The sequence below is a fragment of the Athalia rosae genome, chromosome 6 (genome assembly GCF_917208135.1).
Source record: "Athalia rosae chromosome 6, iyAthRosa1.1, whole genome shotgun sequence".
Lineage (NCBI taxonomy): Eukaryota > Metazoa > Arthropoda > Insecta > Hymenoptera > Athaliidae > Athalia > Athalia rosae.
Genome location: NC_064031.1, coordinates 17,415,242 through 17,432,556, shown reverse-complemented (window position 1 = coordinate 17,432,556; position 17,315 = coordinate 17,415,242). Strand labels below are relative to the sequence as shown.

At 42.0% G+C, this 17,315-nt stretch overlaps 3 protein-coding genes across 5 annotated transcripts; all 3 read right to left on the bottom strand.

Annotated features, from left to right (window-relative positions):
• Window positions 1–30: 30 nt before the first annotated feature.
• LOC105688582 (lysosomal alpha-mannosidase) lies at window positions 31–5,718 on the bottom strand. 2 transcript variants are annotated; one of them, XM_012405015.3, is made up of 16 exons: window positions 4,813–5,718; window positions 4,572–4,674; window positions 4,389–4,470; window positions 4,100–4,285; window positions 3,824–4,029; window positions 3,595–3,731; window positions 3,260–3,393; window positions 2,425–2,835; window positions 2,143–2,336; window positions 1,864–2,069; window positions 1,566–1,791; window positions 1,354–1,471; window positions 997–1,273; window positions 676–924; window positions 435–584; window positions 31–341 (listed from the first exon to the last, which is right to left on the bottom strand). In XM_012405015.3, the coding sequence occupies exons 1-16, from the start codon at window positions 4,948–4,950 to the stop codon at window positions 108–110; spliced, it is 3,051 nt and encodes a 1,016-aa protein (XP_012260438.2). In that variant the 5' UTR covers window positions 4,951–5,718; the 3' UTR covers window positions 31–107. The 2 variants fall into 2 exon arrangements, with proteins under 2 accessions (XP_012260438.2, XP_012260439.2); XM_012405016.3 differs by lacking the exon at window positions 3,260–3,393 and adding an exon at window positions 2,953–3,086.
• Window positions 5,719–5,864: 146 nt separating this feature from the next.
• On the bottom strand, window positions 5,865–9,233 carry LOC105688593. Its single transcript, XM_012405034.3, has 4 exons — window positions 9,060–9,233; window positions 8,819–8,961; window positions 8,502–8,673; window positions 5,865–6,393 (listed from the first exon to the last, which is right to left on the bottom strand). Exons 1-4 carry the CDS (start codon window positions 9,196–9,198, stop codon window positions 6,236–6,238), a joined length of 612 nt encoding a protein of 203 aa, XP_012260457.2. The 5' UTR covers window positions 9,199–9,233; the 3' UTR covers window positions 5,865–6,235.
• Window positions 9,234–9,748: 515 nt separating this feature from the next.
• On the bottom strand, window positions 9,749–17,283 carry LOC105688584 (nucleolar complex protein 2 homolog). Of its 2 annotated transcripts, none has more exons than XM_020853863.3 (15): window positions 16,459–17,283; window positions 16,080–16,183; window positions 15,669–15,998; window positions 15,318–15,577; window positions 15,113–15,234; window positions 14,917–15,029; window positions 14,664–14,821; window positions 14,371–14,595; window positions 14,071–14,259; window positions 13,871–13,990; window positions 13,676–13,807; window positions 13,390–13,605; window positions 12,571–13,267; window positions 9,969–10,036; window positions 9,749–9,833 (listed from the first exon to the last, which is right to left on the bottom strand). In XM_020853863.3, exons 3-13 carry the CDS (start codon window positions 15,823–15,825, stop codon window positions 12,764–12,766), a joined length of 2,196 nt encoding a protein of 731 aa, XP_020709522.2. In that variant the 5' UTR covers window positions 15,826–15,998; window positions 16,080–16,183; window positions 16,459–17,283; the 3' UTR covers window positions 9,749–9,833; window positions 9,969–10,036; window positions 12,571–12,763. The 2 variants fall into 2 exon arrangements, with proteins under 2 accessions (XP_020709522.2, XP_048513075.1); XM_048657118.1 differs by having other exon boundaries at window positions 16,702–17,283.
• Window positions 17,284–17,315: the final 32 nt, after the last annotated feature.

The following is a 17,315-nucleotide window of genomic DNA, read 5'->3' as shown; positions in this document are numbered from 1 at the left end:
ATCGATTTCTATGCGAAAGAGACACGGGCATTGTAAGGATATGATTTATTCTTAAATTGTTGTATTAAATGTGCACGCGTATTGGATAGGGACGTGATAACGGCCCATCATTTCAGCGCAATTTTTATGACAAACGTGCGAATTTCCATCGGACGCAGTAAGATGTTGATGGTATCGCCAGCATCGTCAAATGCAGATTCCGAATTCACGTCCACCACTTCTTCCCGGAATACTTCGTTCGACTCACTTATCCATTCCAAACGGTCTGCATCCTCCAACCATTGATTACCCCCCAATGTTGTTTCCCGTATGCTCGTCACGGCGAAGAATGAGAATAAGTCCTGTGGATGCGTGAGCATAGATTTTTTCAGAGTGTAAATTCATGAATTACGTGTATGTGTCGACCAACGAGAATAACGTGATTCGTATGATACCTTAATGTTGACTTCGACGGGGTGTGAGAATCTAGTGTCTTCGCCAACTTCGAAGATGTGTTCAAGCCTCAGAAGGAGGTGACCGTCTTTCCAAGGTTCGAGCGTTAAAATACGTACATTCGACGGCAGCTCCTTAGCCATACCAGATCCCTGCGAGAATTTCATAGATTCACTGACTGCTTCGTTTTTTTATTCAACTCATTGTCAGCGGTAGAAAGTAAACGGTGTTTCGGTGACTTGCCTGCATTCGATAACGTTCACGCCATTCCTCAACAGTTTTCTTATTCGTAGGAGAAACGAACACGCGCAATGGATTCAATAAATTCCACGCCAACTCCTTCTCTTTCAATGATACATATGCGTTTTTTCCGGAACTGGGTCCTCCGATAACAAAATGCCGACCACGCACCACCAGGCCTTTTCCATAGGCCTTCTCGTCTAAGGCTTCACCGACTCCGAAAGCGTCGTCGTGCAGCAACCTCCGGTGGAGCTGCGACGATTTTAGGAATTTCATACGACTAAAGATTAAGAGGACCACCACTACCACCACCGTTATGCTCACCATCAACTCGATTTGGCCATCGTTCAAACTCGTGCCACCCTGGGCACGGTCGTTTAAAACGCTCAGCCTTAGTTTGTTGGCCTTGTCCTTGAGTGTGATTTTTGCGGTGACGGGATAATAGTTGCCCGCGACTGGTTCCGAAAGGTTTAACGACCAGGTGGGTCGGAAATCTCTCTCTCGTCTCAACATTTCTCTACCATTACTATCGGTATAAAATACATTGCGGGTGTCTAGAACACTCGAGTATCTTGTTATGAATTCCTTGCCAATTTTGTCCCTTAAAAAATATAGCTTAGATCGATTGCGAGTACATGCCTGTATTGAAAAATAAGGCAGTTAGAAGTTTTATACACTCACTCGACCGGAATCGGACCCACGACCCAATCCCATTCCGTATAATCTTCGTTTTGGTAAACCCTCACGACCTGGCTGACCCATTCGTTAATGTTTGTATGAAGTTCCTGCACCAACGGCCCTTCAGTGAATCAAGACAATTATTGAAACTAGGAATGGGTGCAAGGTGTAAAACTAAATATACTATACTTGAATGAATCGCACGATTGTCTCACCCTTGTAAATCTGTTGGCTAATACCGACGCTCGATAGATTTTTCGGCTCTGAGCTCCTAGGCCTGAATATGTATGCACCGGAGGATCTATTTTTGAATTCCGCGTTGTTACCTTGCCATCCCTCGTAGTAGTGGAAGGATTGTTTGAACTCAACAGGACTCGGAAATTCGTGTACTTTACGCACGGTATGCGTAGTACCATCGTTCATCGGCGTCACCTCGAAGAACTGCGATGAGAGGGAGTGCGCATTATACGTAAACGAGGTGGGAATTGATATTCAAAGATCAAAAAACCCTACCTGGTTTTTAATTTTCTTCGCGGTTGGGTCCGCTCTAATTTCTACCATTTCTAATTCACTATTTCTGGTGACGTGGTAAGATTGATAACCGAGTGCTGGCACTCGTACGGCACGAAAAACTAATTCATTGATGGCCGAACTCTCCCTTCCAGGGATCGACAATATGCCAGAAGGTATGGGTACAATCTGGATGACCATCAAGGCACCTTCGAGTCGGACAAAGTTCATTGAATACAACCATTCGCTCGCATGCATGTGTGTTAATATTATCGTACATACCGGTGAAATCTCTAACACTGTACGATTTTCCGGGTACAGGAAGCCGAACGTACGTTGAAACCGGTCGACTCTGGGGATTGTACAGAGTGACTACGAAGTTTTCATTGTTTTCCGTATCCGGACAGGCGCTGACATTTAATTGATGACACGTGTTGAATGGAACGTGTTCGCTTTCATTTTTATTGACCAACTTTCTGCAGAAGTAATGTCGAATTATGACATGACGTCGGGAGTCATCGAGTCGTTTCGCGATCGGTTATATTTATGTATCGGTATTCTCACCCCAGTGCGACGGAGGCGAGTTTGTCCCCGTCCTGGATGGCATCGTACAATATTCTCGCGTAGTCCTGAGCAACGTGTTGCTTTTCGGTCCCCGTTACCGCGTCGTGGTGTTGCATCACTCCCATAGCTTCTCGAAGCGGCACCAAGTACTTTTCCGCAGAGTCTACCTGTCCCAAGACCGCGAGTTGCTTCGATGTTTGAAGGACGTTGTTGCCCATCCTTTCGTAGAATTTTATCGCTGGTCTCGAGGTGAAATACCCAGTCCAGTAGGTATGGGGGTCGCTGGCGTAGGGGAAGAAGTCGTCAGATTTCGTCGGCAATGAAATTTTCAAATCATTGACGGCCTTCAGGTAGCACGATGGAGTTGAGTAGAATACGTTGACGGTGCTTCCGTTCAATTCGTTTGTGTATCTGCATGATGTCAATAGTTTTATCTGTGCGAGTTTCGATGATTATATGGATACCACGCGATTCTCCAGGAGCTTATTATTAAAATAAAAGGGGCGTAAGGTCGAACGGATAACTTGCCTGATTAATTTATCCAAATTTTTATACCAAAGCTCGGCACTCTGATAATTGAAATCTTCCCCCATAGTAATGATAACATTATTCGTTACGTACGATCGCTGTTGATTTCTTACATAGTGCAAAAACTCCTCCACCTACGAGGTATTTTTTATGCCTATTTATATATTTTTTTTGTCATTTTCTTTTGACGCGTACATTGCCTACAATCTTGATTTTACTCTATAGATATGCACAGGATTCCCCTGACCCCCTTCCCGAAGACTCGACGACGAAGAAGAAAAGAGTTATACGTATATTAAGACAGTACCTCACGAGTTTGTCCAAATTTTTGTACCACATTTCGGCATCTTGGTACGTGAAATCTCCTCCCATTGTCAATATGATATTATTGGATCGATAATTTTTAGACTGCTCCTCGATGAATCTGAGGAATGATCCAACCTGGTAACGAATGTTACATTTTTATAAGACCCCGGGCGTTACAAAATGTAAAAATTTACTCGAGTGAAATGAAATAACAGAACGAACGCGAAACGAAACGAAGACCGAGGAGAAGCGGTGTAGGTAAATCGATCATAGGCAATGCCGTACTGCCAATATTAGAGAATATCATAAAAAATCTGATAACTAAGAGTACGTTACCCTCTTGTTGACATTATAATCTGGACTGTCGACGTCATCTATCACCGGTTCATCATCGCAGAGAACATCAAAGCAAAATCCAGGCGGAGGAGAGTAATTGTTGTAGAGGACGTTGGTGAACAAATCGGCACTTTTTCCTGGAAAAAGTGTAGGGTCGATTAGATTGGCGCGATCTTAATTCCTGGGGTAAAGATATCGCGTATGCATGTATAAATTGTGCGATGATCACCTAAACTGTCGCTACCCTTCCAGATCATTTCAGCCGTTTTATCGTCCAGTCGTTTGGACTTGTCCTGATAATCCAGTCTCCCGAAAAAGAGACCGTCGAAACCCATTCTTGCGAATATGGATGCTTGTTCGCGCGAATGACCAAAAGGGTCGATTTGCCATCCGACATGGGGCCGTGCGCAAGAACCGAATGTGTCGTTGAGACGTCTGAAACGCAATCAAACGATGAAGAATTTCTCATGCACACGGGTGATTCGGGGACCGTAATCGTAATCACCTCAAGCCCCATGTGAACTGATCAATGATCGATTGATAATGGGTGGTAGCCTCGTCGTTCATGCTCCATGCCCCGCTTATTATTTCCAATCGACCTTCATCGATGAGACGTTGGACGTCGCTTTTCGTCTCATCATTTTGATTCAACCACCATTTCCAGAGAAAAGATGTCTCTACGTAGATGAATCTAAAACGTTTGTCGTATGAGTTTGATTGCGAGTATAACGGAAGCGTGACGTAGCCGTCCGATAGCCGGTTCGACATCGTTCAAGACTATCGCACAAAATTACCTTCTCTTTGGGTCTTCGAGCAGCTCCCGAATCACGCTATCCAAAATATATTGCACTCCAGCCTTCGCGATAGAGGAACGACCTTGATGAATAATGCAAGGGAATAAATAATGTCCAGGTTCTGCTTTGCTTCGAATTTAATATCGCTAAGTCTCACTCGCGTGAATCGTGAATAATACTCACTTCCCCAGTAATATTGGTCAACGGTTTTTAACCAGCCGACATCATCGTGAGTATGAGGAACCACATGAACATTCAATTTACCGCTAACGGGCTGCTGACAACTCTGCAATATTCGTTATCGTTGGGTTACTTCTGTAGGTCATCTTTATTGTGGGGTTTATTAATTATAATACCGGTTTATGCTGATGTTACGATAAACTACATTGAGTTCGACTAGCCAACTATACAGACGATGACTCACTTGATAACCACATGTTTTTTGGGTACCGGCATTCCATGATGACTTTGACAGTGGTGAGCCGTGGCACTCGTTTGACGCTGTCCAAAAATAAAGGAATGCTATCGAAATCGAGGTGAGGATTTCGACTCTCCTCGCCATCGTGTTCGGTATTAATTTCAAGAGTCCTACTGATCTTGCGAATGGAGGAAATTGAAAATCATCCGGATGCACTCGTCGAAGGATGACGGCTGGACTCCAATAGTGGGCTGCCGATATTTTACGCTTCTTTTTGAACTCCGCGTCGGCGTAACACGCTCCCGATCTCCTCAGCAAGCTTCGTCGTCTCAGCACACACGAGCAGTACAAATAAATACATCACGCATCGCGAAGACACACTCAAATGACTTCCTTTGACCCCCGTCCGTTGTTCGTATTAACAACGAAGGTGTGTGAGTTACATACAGTCGAGGATCAGACCATGTGGTCATAAACTGGTAAGATCTCATTGTTATTGCGCTAAGAAATGAGATGAGCGTATATTACTCGGAGAAGGTCTCCGTTGCGATCGTTACGTTCCCGCGAGAGCCGTTTATTGGGATGTATGTCATTTTTAGTACCTAGAATTATAATAGGGTATTCGTAGGGACTCGAAATATGGGTATACCGTAATTTTCTTATTCTTGGTACACAAATGCTGTGGATATTCCAGATATCGTATCTTCACCGCATCGCATATGGCAAACATGGCTGAGAAATGATGTTTCCATTCTGAAAAGTATTCCACAGCCCGTGGCGGACAACATAATTGTGTATCAAATAGCCACGATATCTCCTGGGAGATAACCGTTCGACCTTTAGCTCGCTTTCTTTGATCCACGTAGCTATCGTCGCTGTAAATATTTGTACTGCATATCATACAGGCGTATCGCTGGTCTATGCATAGCTATACGATTTCATTGGCATCAAACCCACCCGCTGGATTTGAATTATTATTTTCCCCAAAAGTTGATTACGTTTCGAGAGGTGATGTTAGAAATGTATCCCGTTTGGATTGATAGTAAATACATAAGGGATATGATAAAATTTTCGTTACATTATATATTTTACAGTTTAGATAATAACAAATATAAAAGCGACGGTATGACGATAATATACGTATATAAACACCATGAAATTATTAATCAGCTGTGGTGGAATACCTGTCGCGAAAAGCGTAAAGGAAAGCATAGAGCATGGCTGTCAAGCTATTCTCGTCGTTAAAAAAATTTTACAAGACCCTGAAAATCGTGTGATCTGTAATATTCCAACGAAAATTATCAGGGGAACTATAAGATATGTTAATGATTCACCCGATTATGCATTGTTTGAATTAAATATTCATCTGAAACAGCGTGGGATGGCGGAAGGAACGAGAAATATGAATGAAATTATCACACTGCCGTCTTCAAAAGTCCGAATATACGATCGACTCTTGAGGCCTACCGAACGTGATGGGCCTGTAATAGGTGTGCGCTTGATCCCAACCACGTGGCGCAGTGTTATAATTCGACAACTTCTGATAACTAGTCAACTTTGGCCCCTGGTATCCACCCTCCTTTTTCACTGCAACAATCGTTAATCAAGTTTATCGCGTATCCTTTTGCACTAGGTGTGTAAGCGCTGACAACAATTGGCGCGAAAAGCTGGGAAGCAAAACAAGAAGGAATACCGCATCGTAACGACAGAGAACTCGATACTTTACCTGGTTGAACGAAGAATCCGAGTGCACTCGGTACGTGTAATTGATACAACAAATACCTACTCAATTTCGAGAAGATCTAGGTTACATCTGTTGTCGAAATGAGAAAAAAGGGAGGGTCGAAGGTGAAAGGGATAAAAATATGACGAGACACCGGGGCAACAAATCTGGTGCAAGGGGTTGAGTTTCTCGACTTGCCTACATCCGGGAAGCCATCGTGAAGCCGAACCGTGTCCGGTGCTCCATTCGTGGGGATCAAGTTGTTCAGAACGGGTGTATGACGAAGTTGTTTGATAGTGTGCAAGATGTCCTGTTCCGAAGCTACCATAGCTAAGACGAGTGGCTTGTTGTCATTGCACGCATCGATCGACGGATGAATCGGAGGTCCGGCCAGGTCGCCGATCGGCACCGTTGAAACTCGTTGACAATCGTCCTCGTCGTTCTCGCGATGATCGGTAGCCATCAACCCTTCCCGAGGATCGTGAAGATTCGTCCCGTCAAAAGGGAGAGATCCGGTCGGGGTCGGGGTCGGGGTTGGAGTCGGCGTGGGTGTCGACGATTCGGTTGTATCGCTGCTATCGTCCGTCGACGAGATTTCTTGATCATCGATGTACTTTAATCTCCAGTTACGTTGCTGGCAATTTTCCCGGGCGGTCTCTTCATTTCGCACTTTCGCTGCGTAGTAAAGGGCAACGCCTTGTTGCGCGGGTGCATTGTCGCGATGGTTTTGCAATAACACTTGTTGGTCCTCAACGGGTAGGCGTACATTGGGGCTTGCATCACGTCCACGGGCGTGTGGCTCGTTCCAATTTTTCTGATCTCTGTCGAGATCCTCGGGTTCCCGATGCTTGGACAACGACGAGGCGACGTAGTTGCGACCCTCGAAGTAACGAGAAATCATATCATTGTCGAGGGTGCAAAGTTGAGCAGCGATCTTACCCGCGGGATTGCAGTGCTGTTTGTACTGCATCGCGGGTCTGCAGGTCCTTTCGAATTCTTTGATCAGCTGCTTAACAGGTACAGGAGTGTACTCGTTATCGTGCACCCCATTCTCGCACTCTTCGTAGACATACTTGTCCTCGACGTTTGCGTAGTCGTCTTCCTCTTCTTCATCGTCCTCGCCTTCCTCGTCATTCGATACATAATTATTGTTGCGATTGCTCTTGTTGTTGATAATATATTTATCGTCAGAGCGTCCGTTCTGGCGCATCCTATTGTTGCGTTGGGGTGCGACGGTCATCCCCTCTCCGTCGAAGCTGTCGCAGTAGGATTTTCCGAAAGGCAGGCTGCAAGATTTGTTGCGAATGGACGCGGAACGAGGATCGCTCGGAGAAATCCGTTCGCTCCTCTTTCGTCGATCATTTGACTTTGGTTTCGTCATCTCGCCATTTTTTTTAGGGCCTTTCTCGGACCAGTGTTTCTCGTTCTCATTGGGGGCGATGAAATTTATTAGGTAGTCGCCACCCCCCTTGCTGGCTGTTCCCGTCCGTCCCCCTCCCCCACCTTTTGAGTTTTTGATTTTTCTTGCTTTCGTAACGTCGTTATTATCTACTTTTTGTGAAAATTGTGCGTAACCATTTCCTGTAACGAATCAAATCGCGACTTTTGAATCGATGAATTCCGAATAGCAATCTGTACACCTTTGTATACGACTTAGTTTGAGCCGATTCATTCTGGCTGGGTGTGAAATTCAGGTATGTCGGCGACTGCAATAAGTGCAGAGTATTCCCCCCTACCGCCGTACGGATATCGCGGGTTCGGAGGTTTGCGGGTGCTCTTGCATTTAATTAGCGAGGAAACAAAACAAATAGCTTTGTTTCCTTTGCCATTTCCGAAAAAACAAACTTGGCACGGCCATCTCATTATTTAACCACACAGTATTACTGATTGTGAGTTGCGGCAGAAGCATAACGTGTTGAGTAGGTGTGAATAAGTACAAGTAAAAAGTAACGAATAAGCATATTATACTGACCACCATCCGTGGACGGGCCAGCAGGTGATAGCGTAAGATCGAGGGTGAACGGGTTGTAAAACGGTCTGCAGGTGTTATTGGTAGAAGACTTTGGGACATAACTCGGTGGGGTCAGAATCGGTAGCGGTTCGACTAATGGCGGCAACACAGAATTCTCCTTAACATCTGCCTCCTGTAAGATCGTTAAAAATTGATTGTCCATTCAACTAGAGCGTCACACGGCGTAGACGTAATTTTATTTACCGAGCTTCCATTACTTTCGAAGAAAGGGCATGGGTAGTATTTATAGTGATGAAAAATCGTTCAAAAATAATAACCTGATCAATTCTGGGAAAGTTGCTACCGGGACCTTTCCAGGGAGTTCCAGGTGCAGATTGATTAAGCGTAGCAGCCTGTGATTCATTTTTCTCCACAACCCATTTCTCAGACCTTTTCCTGCGCTTCGCAAAGATCTCGGCACCTGCGTCAATGAGAAACAAGCGCAGGAACAAGGTATTATTCACACGGTACGTATGATATTTGTGACGGAGAGAACGGTGAGATTAACGATTCCCTTACCCCGCCCCTTTTGATTGTTGAGGTCGCGGACTATGTCGAATAGTTTTTCGGGATGCGAAGGCGTTTCTTCGATGTTCACATCTTCTCCAAGGGCCTGGATACCGTGAATGTCCAGCACCTTTCCATTTGGGTTCATCATGCATTTGAGGGGAATCTTCTCCTGCAGTGGGCATACACATATTCATGGTACACGCACTCGTTAAACATTGAGTCTCACCTACAAGCTTACGGTACCCGTAGTATAAAACAGAACAAACAATCTGCAATACGCCTTTTATTCCGCTAGATTTATTTACCTTGTGGGTAGGCGGGGTAGTTTCAGGTTCGTCATCGCTCTCCACTCCTAGAACGAGGAAATGTTTACGTGTTTCATCGTCGGATTCTTTGCAATCTAGGTGCTTTTGTGTGTGCGTTATGTGGACAGCTTACCGTTCCCGTCGTGAATCCACTTCACGGATCGTTTCTTTCGGTTAACGTACATAGATTGGCCCTTGCTTTTCATGTTTTTAACATCACTCAGCGAATAGGAAATTCGTCGAGCGAGTTCCACCTGATCTTCCACGGTCGGATGCGAAGGTGCGTAAAAATAGGAAGACGCGTACATTTTTTCTTAAAAAGAAATATTCGGGTGTCATACCAAAAGTGAATCAATCGGTCGGGTATAATGAGATTTTACATATATGCCATACTGTTTTTACTGTGGAGTAGTTCCTCCGAATCGTTAGCCGGTGTCAATAATTTTTGTAAATCAATTCGTTTCATCTCTCCTTCATCCTTAAACATATGTAGATACCATGTACTGCAAGGTGGAGCGTTGAGGAATAAAGGTTTCGTATAGTTTGAAAGGGGTAAATAATTGTACTTTTCGCTGGGTATACGTATGTAGAGATATGAGTAGAGAAGGCTTACCATTTCAACGTGCAATATTTTAGTGGTCAAGTTCTCAAGAAAATCTCTCTTTGCTGGATCTTGTATGTCTGAAGGTTTGAAACCACGTGAACGAATTACAACATTATCCGCTGAAAAGCTTCGTTGCAAATAATTATTTTCATGCAAGTTGTAGTTGTTTTGCACGCACTTGTATTCGGGTTCTTTAACGTTTGCCATAAAATACGGAGCGTTACCCAGAATATTCCGTTTTTTATTATTCTGTCTATAGAAATGCAAACTATTCATTTTCAAACTATTACGTATGAATCGATAGCGGCTATATGTTCGGTGCTGCGTATCATGTGATCGCTACATTAATCATTCAGAGGCACATTCTGAAAGTTCTAAATTATTCACACCTTTTAATTGGTATTTATTACCCATTAAATCTCTCCAGGTTCGATCGGTTTCCTAAATTTATTTTTGTGCTCGCAATTACACAGCATCGTGCATGCACGTGTTTTTTTTTTTTTGTTTTTTTTTTTTATCTTTCCCCCCAATTTTCCTAGGCGAACATCATTGCGGATATTGCCATGATATGCATTGATGGTACAATAATTAAACGCCTGCACAAGATTATCCGTGGAACAAAACATTTCGACCCTGGTGGTGGCGAATCGGTCTCATTAGCCAATTGGCATGACACATGGGGCGTTTGCAGTGGAGTTTTAAAAGAGAAGAAAGGCTAAATATATCTCCGTAACGTAATACCAGACCACGACCACCGATCGGGAAGAACGATCGGTCGATCCAACCAGAGAACAAATGGTAAAACAAACTAACTCGCAGGCTATATAACGAACGTAACTGATAAAGTATACACGTGTATATTATCCTATACTGATCTACACACGTACGTGTAGGTATGCGTGACATGCATTACACCGTTGTATGTATTTGTGCGCGAATAGTATGGATGGACGAAAATCCGGGTGTGGGTATTTCCACGGGTATATTTCGGAGCCGACTCGACTTATAATGTTGCGACATCCCAGCTGTTCTCCTCGATGTATTTTTAGGAGTTGATTTGCGGCCGATTGCTCGCCGAGGAATAATTATTAAACGTGTCAAAGGTAGTAATTTTTTATCAATATCTGGATTTGAGTACCGGAACAAATTGACAAGTCAGCTGTGCGTTTCTGTATTTTGCGCCTCAATCAAAATTTAGATCTACTCTATCTGTGTATGGCTGTATGCGCCCGACCGCAACATTTATCAAGGGGAACTTCCGGAGAATTTGACGCTCAAGCCCCTGCCAATTATAATCGCTCATTGCATAAGACTATTTTCTCTACTGCCCCCCGTTCGACCACCTTTCCAATACGGTTTAAGACCCGATTGGGCTAATTACATCGACGAAACCTAATCTCCACTAAAAAGTGGATCGTACGTTCGCATGAGATACGTTGTTATACCAGTCAATTACACCTTATCGAAGATTCTACCGCACAATTTTAGTGCACGCGGTATGAATTTAAATTGCAATGAAATAGAAAACGACGCTGATATCACTGATTCGTAAGCCTATTGTACGCTTTTGCGGGCTGATTGTCACCTCTTTCCATTATGATCTTTCCTGCATGTTTTCTTTTTTCGTTTTCGTTTCTCATTCTCACACGATACTTTATATTTGCGATATACCAGAGCATAGGTATACATACTTATACATACAAGCTATGTGATACACGTATTAACGTAAGACGCGAATGCGACTCCTTGATACGGATCAACCGCGAAATTAATTGAGATCCACAGCAGCTACACGTATTCATTTAACAGGTTGCCACCGTTCGATTAACAGATCGCATAGTGATTTATTCAATCCTCAACCTCCCCCTGGACCCCTGAATCGCGGACGCCTGATGTATAGCTGTAATAAAAATTCTGCATTCTCGCTTGCATATACTATGTAAAAGATAATAAAAATCAGGGAAAGAAGAAACTTCGCGGGGGTGATAGTGACAGTGGCGGCGATTCAGTTGTGATGTGGATGAAAATCTATGCAGATGTGCAGCAGCGATACACAAATTTCAAAGATTTTTTTTAAAGGTTCACGAATTGTACAATAATTAAGTTTGAGGAAGTTTTCTGTAGCTGAGAAAATGCGACTGTTTAGAAGATAAAAATAAATAATAATAATAATAAGGGCTTAGTTATCGGATTCCTCTGAGATTTTAATACAGTTTCGTAGCACCGTAACGAAAGATCTATTATTGAAGATATTGATAGTTGGAGGTCGATTTTTGATTGTCGATTCTTAGAATATAAAATTATACGTAATAAATTTAAATCCCACAACGTCGCACTTACAGTAAAGAACGATTACAATCACACTTACTATACCGAGTGGGTATATTACACGGCGAACTGCGTTATAATAGCGTATAGCGTAGCTACCGTGTTCCCAGCAGCTCAGGACGCTGCGTCTTACAAAAATAGAACATCGCGGAGCGACACCTTCGAGTCATTTCGATACACATGCACACACGCATAGGTAATCCTAGGTGGTTGAGTTTATCTAGATATAACATTGATGCATGCGACTTGTAACTCTACTTATTTAAAATACTTATCCATTTACCCATAGGTACGTGTAATTCCATTTCTTTTCTTCTTCCTGCATCAATTTTTTTTTCTAGAACAAATTATCCGTCATTCACGCGGACTTGAAAACATCAGATAAGCATTTGGAAGAATAACTACAAGTTGCATTGGCGACGAGAGAATCTCATGGATTTATAGAAATGTACATAAGTTCGTGGTTTAGTATTTTTTTAGTCCCAATCACTTATCGTCATATTCCGGACAATGTCTAAATCCGTATCTTTATCCCGGCCGACATCTATCGGACGCTGAATATTCGCTATTTTATTATCGCTTTTCTTTCGAATTGATTTCACCTTCTTTGGAATATCACTATCTGATTCAGTGGCCTCGTCGTCTTCCTCGCCATCCAATAAGGTTTCGTCAATTCGTCGTTTTTTAGATTTCCTGAGAGCTGGTAAGTTATACTCTGCTATCTGATCGTTCTGCGTGAGGGCTTTAAGTTTTTGCGATTCATGAACCTTGAACCAAGCCTCATAAAACTTTGATGCAGGCGTACCCTCTGTTCGTTTGCTATTCTCCCAATTATGTATTTGTGGCATGTCGCCCAAATCGAAGACGATCTTGGCCCGTGCCTCGTCAATGTGCTTAGCATTTTCTTGAATTTTGTCTAGAAGTTGCTTCATTTTTCTGCAGTAGTTGGCGACACGGCAGACTTTCAGAAAACATTTCAACTGCAACATATACTAAGTATAAATCCCAGTACAAGGCGAATTGATTCAGAAGCGTCAACCCTTAAGATAGGGGACAACAAGATTCTTGCGAACGTAGAGGATTAAATTCAGATAATGTGTACCTGAATACAGCATGGCACGTAGATGTCTGAAAAAGCTATGGAACAACTGTCCTTGGACGCGTTCTCAAGAATCAATTCATAGATGGTCTCAATCACAACGTTGTTATACCCATTCTCTTGCATTTGTGACTTTGAGGCTCTGAGGAGGCATGACAGAGATATCGGTTTCATTGATACTTGTTTATGTTTTTTATTGAAGTCGTGCGAATTTAAAACCTGGAATAAGTGAACGTGGAAAGTTTGTCAAGAACTGGAAGCACGGTATATTTAAAAAAGGGTGAGGTACCTCGAGCAGGTATGGAAGTACTGGGATGAAGACGCCGGTGCTCTTTGATAATTTTGTGAGCATTGATACACAGTGAAATCTCAATGGGTAATACTGAGAGGTTGGAATTACTTTCATAGTTCCAATTATAATCTGCAAAGTAATAAATGACATTGTAAAATCTCCAACGACAAGCTATATGAGTATTGAAATTACCTGTACTAGAGGATACAATAAATCCCGCAATGCAGATTGTGGTTTGGACATAGAAATGAGCTCAGCCCACAACTGTAGGGAGTTCATAAACTGCCAATTGTATAATGTCTGGAAATTTTCCTGCAAGAACGGAATTCCCGCAATTCAAAAAAATCAGACGGTAACGGCAAAAGCGGAATATCAGCAACAATACAACTTACTTTTTTTTTCAAAGTTGTAGCATTCCTCAAATGGATAGCCAATTGACGAATATAAAGAAAAGCATGTCTATATGATAGGTCGGTGTTCAACAGGTATATTTCAGCAAGGGAGCGTCGAGTGAAATTAATTCCAGGCAATGTTGAAGGTGATACAAACTTTGCATTCTCGACATATTTAACATACATTGTCTGAAATGATAAAGACAATCGGTGACCGTGGTGAGAATCATCGCATGCTCAGTCGTTTCGCGGTGTTTGCACCGTAGAAACGAAAAAATGACTTCAGGCCGTTATTCTTACCTTGTACAGGGTTTCGAGCTGTGCATCTTTCTGGGTAGTCGCAAGGCGTAATATACTCAAAAACGATACAACGCGGACGCTTTCTTCAGCGCCGGACCAGAATTTTAGAAGTAACTTAAGCAGTCGTTTTACCATGGTTGAAAACGACTGGAAGTAGGGTAGCATTTGATGGACATGCTTCAAGAGAATTGCCAATATATCTGGCGAAGCAACATTTTCTAATATCTATATAAGAATAAAAAGTCATTTAGCATCAGTCATAAAGAAACAGATGAGTGGTGTACAAAACTTACATTAATTAAGTCTTTTGAGTAACATTTCAAAGTATTTTTTACTTTGACGAATTTCTTAGCTTTGTGTGGTTCAAATCTTGCATCTTTAGTAACATTGAGGAACCGTTTCAGAGCAGATGGGAGTTCTATCACGCATAGTTGTATGATGCCGTTAAATACTGTGGTACAAGGAAATGAAATATATACTCGGATGTATTAGTGAGGATTCGGCCACTTATTTGTTAAACTGTGGCAATGTATTTTTAATACCCACTTGCACTCCCTTCAACCTTGTAAGATAGATTCAAGGACTCTTCTGGATCTCCGGTAATGCTGACCAGAGCGGCATGTAATGCTTCTGTGAGACATTTTATAGTGACCGAGGTTCTGCCAAGTTACATATTTAGAGAAATTGAGTTTGAAGTAAATACAATTTAGATGAAAATAATTATCAATCCTTTAGTACTTACCGATCGACCCTAATGTTAGTTTGCCACGTACTCAACAATCGCTGTGTGACTTTGATCGTTCCTCCGGTATGACCAGTTTCGATATGTGCTTCATCCTCATAATCACTTTCATCACTGGCAATCTAACAATTAGATACAATTCAACAATTTAATTCACCAAGTGTTGATTTTTAGGGTAATGGACAAACCATGAATTACCACACACCTCTAGGCTAGCGTTGGGTGTGTGTCTTGAGGTATCCAATGCATCAGAATTCTCATCATCTCTATCTTCATCATCATCCTCGTCCGATAATTTAAAATCCAACAAATTACTATCAGTACTTTCCAAAAACTTATAAAACTCTGGGTCAGTTTCTTTCAATTTCATCAATGATTTCTTGTGTTCTGTGGGATCAACCTCGCTGCTTTCACTGTCGCTCTCATCATTCTCTTCATCATTTTCATTGCTCTCAAACTGAATACCTGAACAAGTGAAAAGGATATCAGAATTGCTCTTTTCGTGAAATGTGAGCAATTATAAGTACCTGTGGATGTGAATGTTTAAAATACTAACCCCCATCAATGATCTCATTCTCGTCCTCGCTTTCATGCTCGTGTATTCCCGAAAACTGTTCAACTACTGCATTGGTTTCACGATTTTTTGCACCACGACCCTTGAGCTTAACATTTTTTTTGGCAATTTTCGGTGATTTAGCTGTTTTAAGTTTCATAATGATGAGTTCGAGAAGTGGATAATCTACTTCGTGCGAAAAAACATGCGACTAGGCACAGCGGAGGCTACTCTGGGCAACGCTCTGGGCCACTATAATCTATAATTCTTCTGGACCACTCTCGCAAACACGTGGTGATTTTGTGAAAAGGAGATACTAGTGCCATCCATACGCTGTCGTGTAGAACAAGTTAGATAGTTACTAGTTGGATGGGTAATTGTAACCACCAAAAGACTTGATCGGTTTTTATTTACCCTGAAAGCCTCCTCACACTTAGGGGTGCATACCGACTGCAGTTAATGTGATCGTCGATAAATCAATCGGTCACAACCAGGGAAATCATTTTCGTATTTATCACCTGGAACACGGGGGAAATATCAGATTGTTTAAAATATGTAGATAATAAATGATTGACTCCACTTCTGACATAACAGAAAAGTTTTCACAGATAATTGAAAAAAAAAAAATGCCCTGAAACATATTTAGTAACAAATTTTACGTTCACAGACAATCAATGTTAGGGACGAGATCTTTTAGATACAAGAACGAGGCATCGTCCTCTGGAACAATCCTTGTCTAAGAGTTCAAATTATATGAATCAATAGGTGACTTTCTGCTTCACGTTCAACAAACCTGAATGGTAATTTAATTTTGTAAAGTTTCAATATAAATTGTTCAGCTACACCTATGAGTAAAACTTTCATTTGTGTAATAAGATCCAATTTTTAGGGCCATAGATCTATGGACATAGTATCAACGATGACAACCACTTGAAACGAGGTAGCGTCCTCGGCTCGTTTCGATTTTTTCCCCAAGTGGAACGATCGCCAAAAGTACAGTTTGTAGAATATGTAATGTATCATATATTCTACATACTGTGCCGAGAGCCCCATGCAAACCACTACAACTCAGCATCCCAAGTCCGGCAGAGTAGAATCTAAACAGCATCTGATTAATATTAAAACTAAGAATCTGAAAGAATCTAGAGTCTTTCGGGAGTTTGAATTCCTGAAATCAGAAAGCAAACTGCATATTACTAGCCAGGGACAGCCTGTGAACAACATCTGATTAGCAATAGAAATATAGACTAAGAACTAACATCTGTAATAAACTTTTCATTAGTAATCAAATTGCAAATAAGTAGTAATGATTAGGACCTGTAAGGAAAGTTATTAGTATCAACAGTAGGGAAATATTAATCTGAAAGGTAAAATTTTGATTAGTATCTTACAAATAATCCCGCGGAAGTCAAGTACCAGGCACAAAAAGGTGCGATAGTACTTGATTCTTTACAATTTTTCGGTTTTTGGGTTTAAAACGCATGAAGCGTTACAATGCATGCTTTAAGCGCCAAGTCCCCGCGCGTACAAGCAGCAGCGACGGACTTGGGTTTTATTTCTCTTTAAATTCCTGAAAGAAAATCTCTCAATTCAAGTTTTTAAAGCGCCTTGCAAGATGGCAAGTCACGCTAGTTATTTTTTTAAAAATGG

Excerpts from the sequence above, each read along its gene's own strand:
- LOC105688582 (XM_012405015.3), bottom strand. The coding sequence starts at position 4,950 with ATGGCGAGGAGAGTCGAAATCCTCACCTCGATTTCGATAGCATTCCTT. Across the intron at positions 2,337-2,424 it reads CTCGCCTCCGTCGCACTGGG|AAAGTTGGTCAATAAAAATG; the intron begins GTGAGAATACCG and ends TTACTTCTGCAG. Across the intron at positions 1,472-1,565 it reads TAGCCAACAGATTTACAAGG|GGCCGTTGGTGCAGGAACTT; the intron begins GTGAGACAATCG and ends GATTCACTGAAG.
- LOC105688593 (XM_012405034.3), bottom strand. The coding sequence starts at position 9,198 with ATGATGAACCCAAATGGAAAGGTGCTGGACATTCACGGTATCCAGGCC. Across the intron at positions 8,962-9,059 it reads CAACAATCAAAAGGGGCGGG|GTGCCGAGATCTTTGCGAAG; the intron begins GTAAGGGAATCG and ends TCATTGACGCAG. Across the intron at positions 8,674-8,818 it reads ACTTTCCCAGAATTGATCAG|GAGGCAGATGTTAAGGAGAA; the intron begins GTTATTATTTTT and ends ACGATCTTACAG.
- LOC105688584 (XM_020853863.3), bottom strand. The coding sequence starts at position 15,825 with ATGAAACTTAAAACAGCTAAATCACCGAAAATTGCCAAAAAAAATGTT. Across the intron at positions 13,991-14,070 it reads CTACAACTTTGAAAAAAAAA|GAAAATTTCCAGACATTATA; the intron begins GTAAGTTGTATT and ends CCGTTCTTGCAG. Across the intron at positions 13,268-13,389 it reads ACGTGCCATGCTGTATTCAG|TTGAAATGTTTTCTGAAAGT; the intron begins GTACACATTATC and ends TATATGTTGCAG.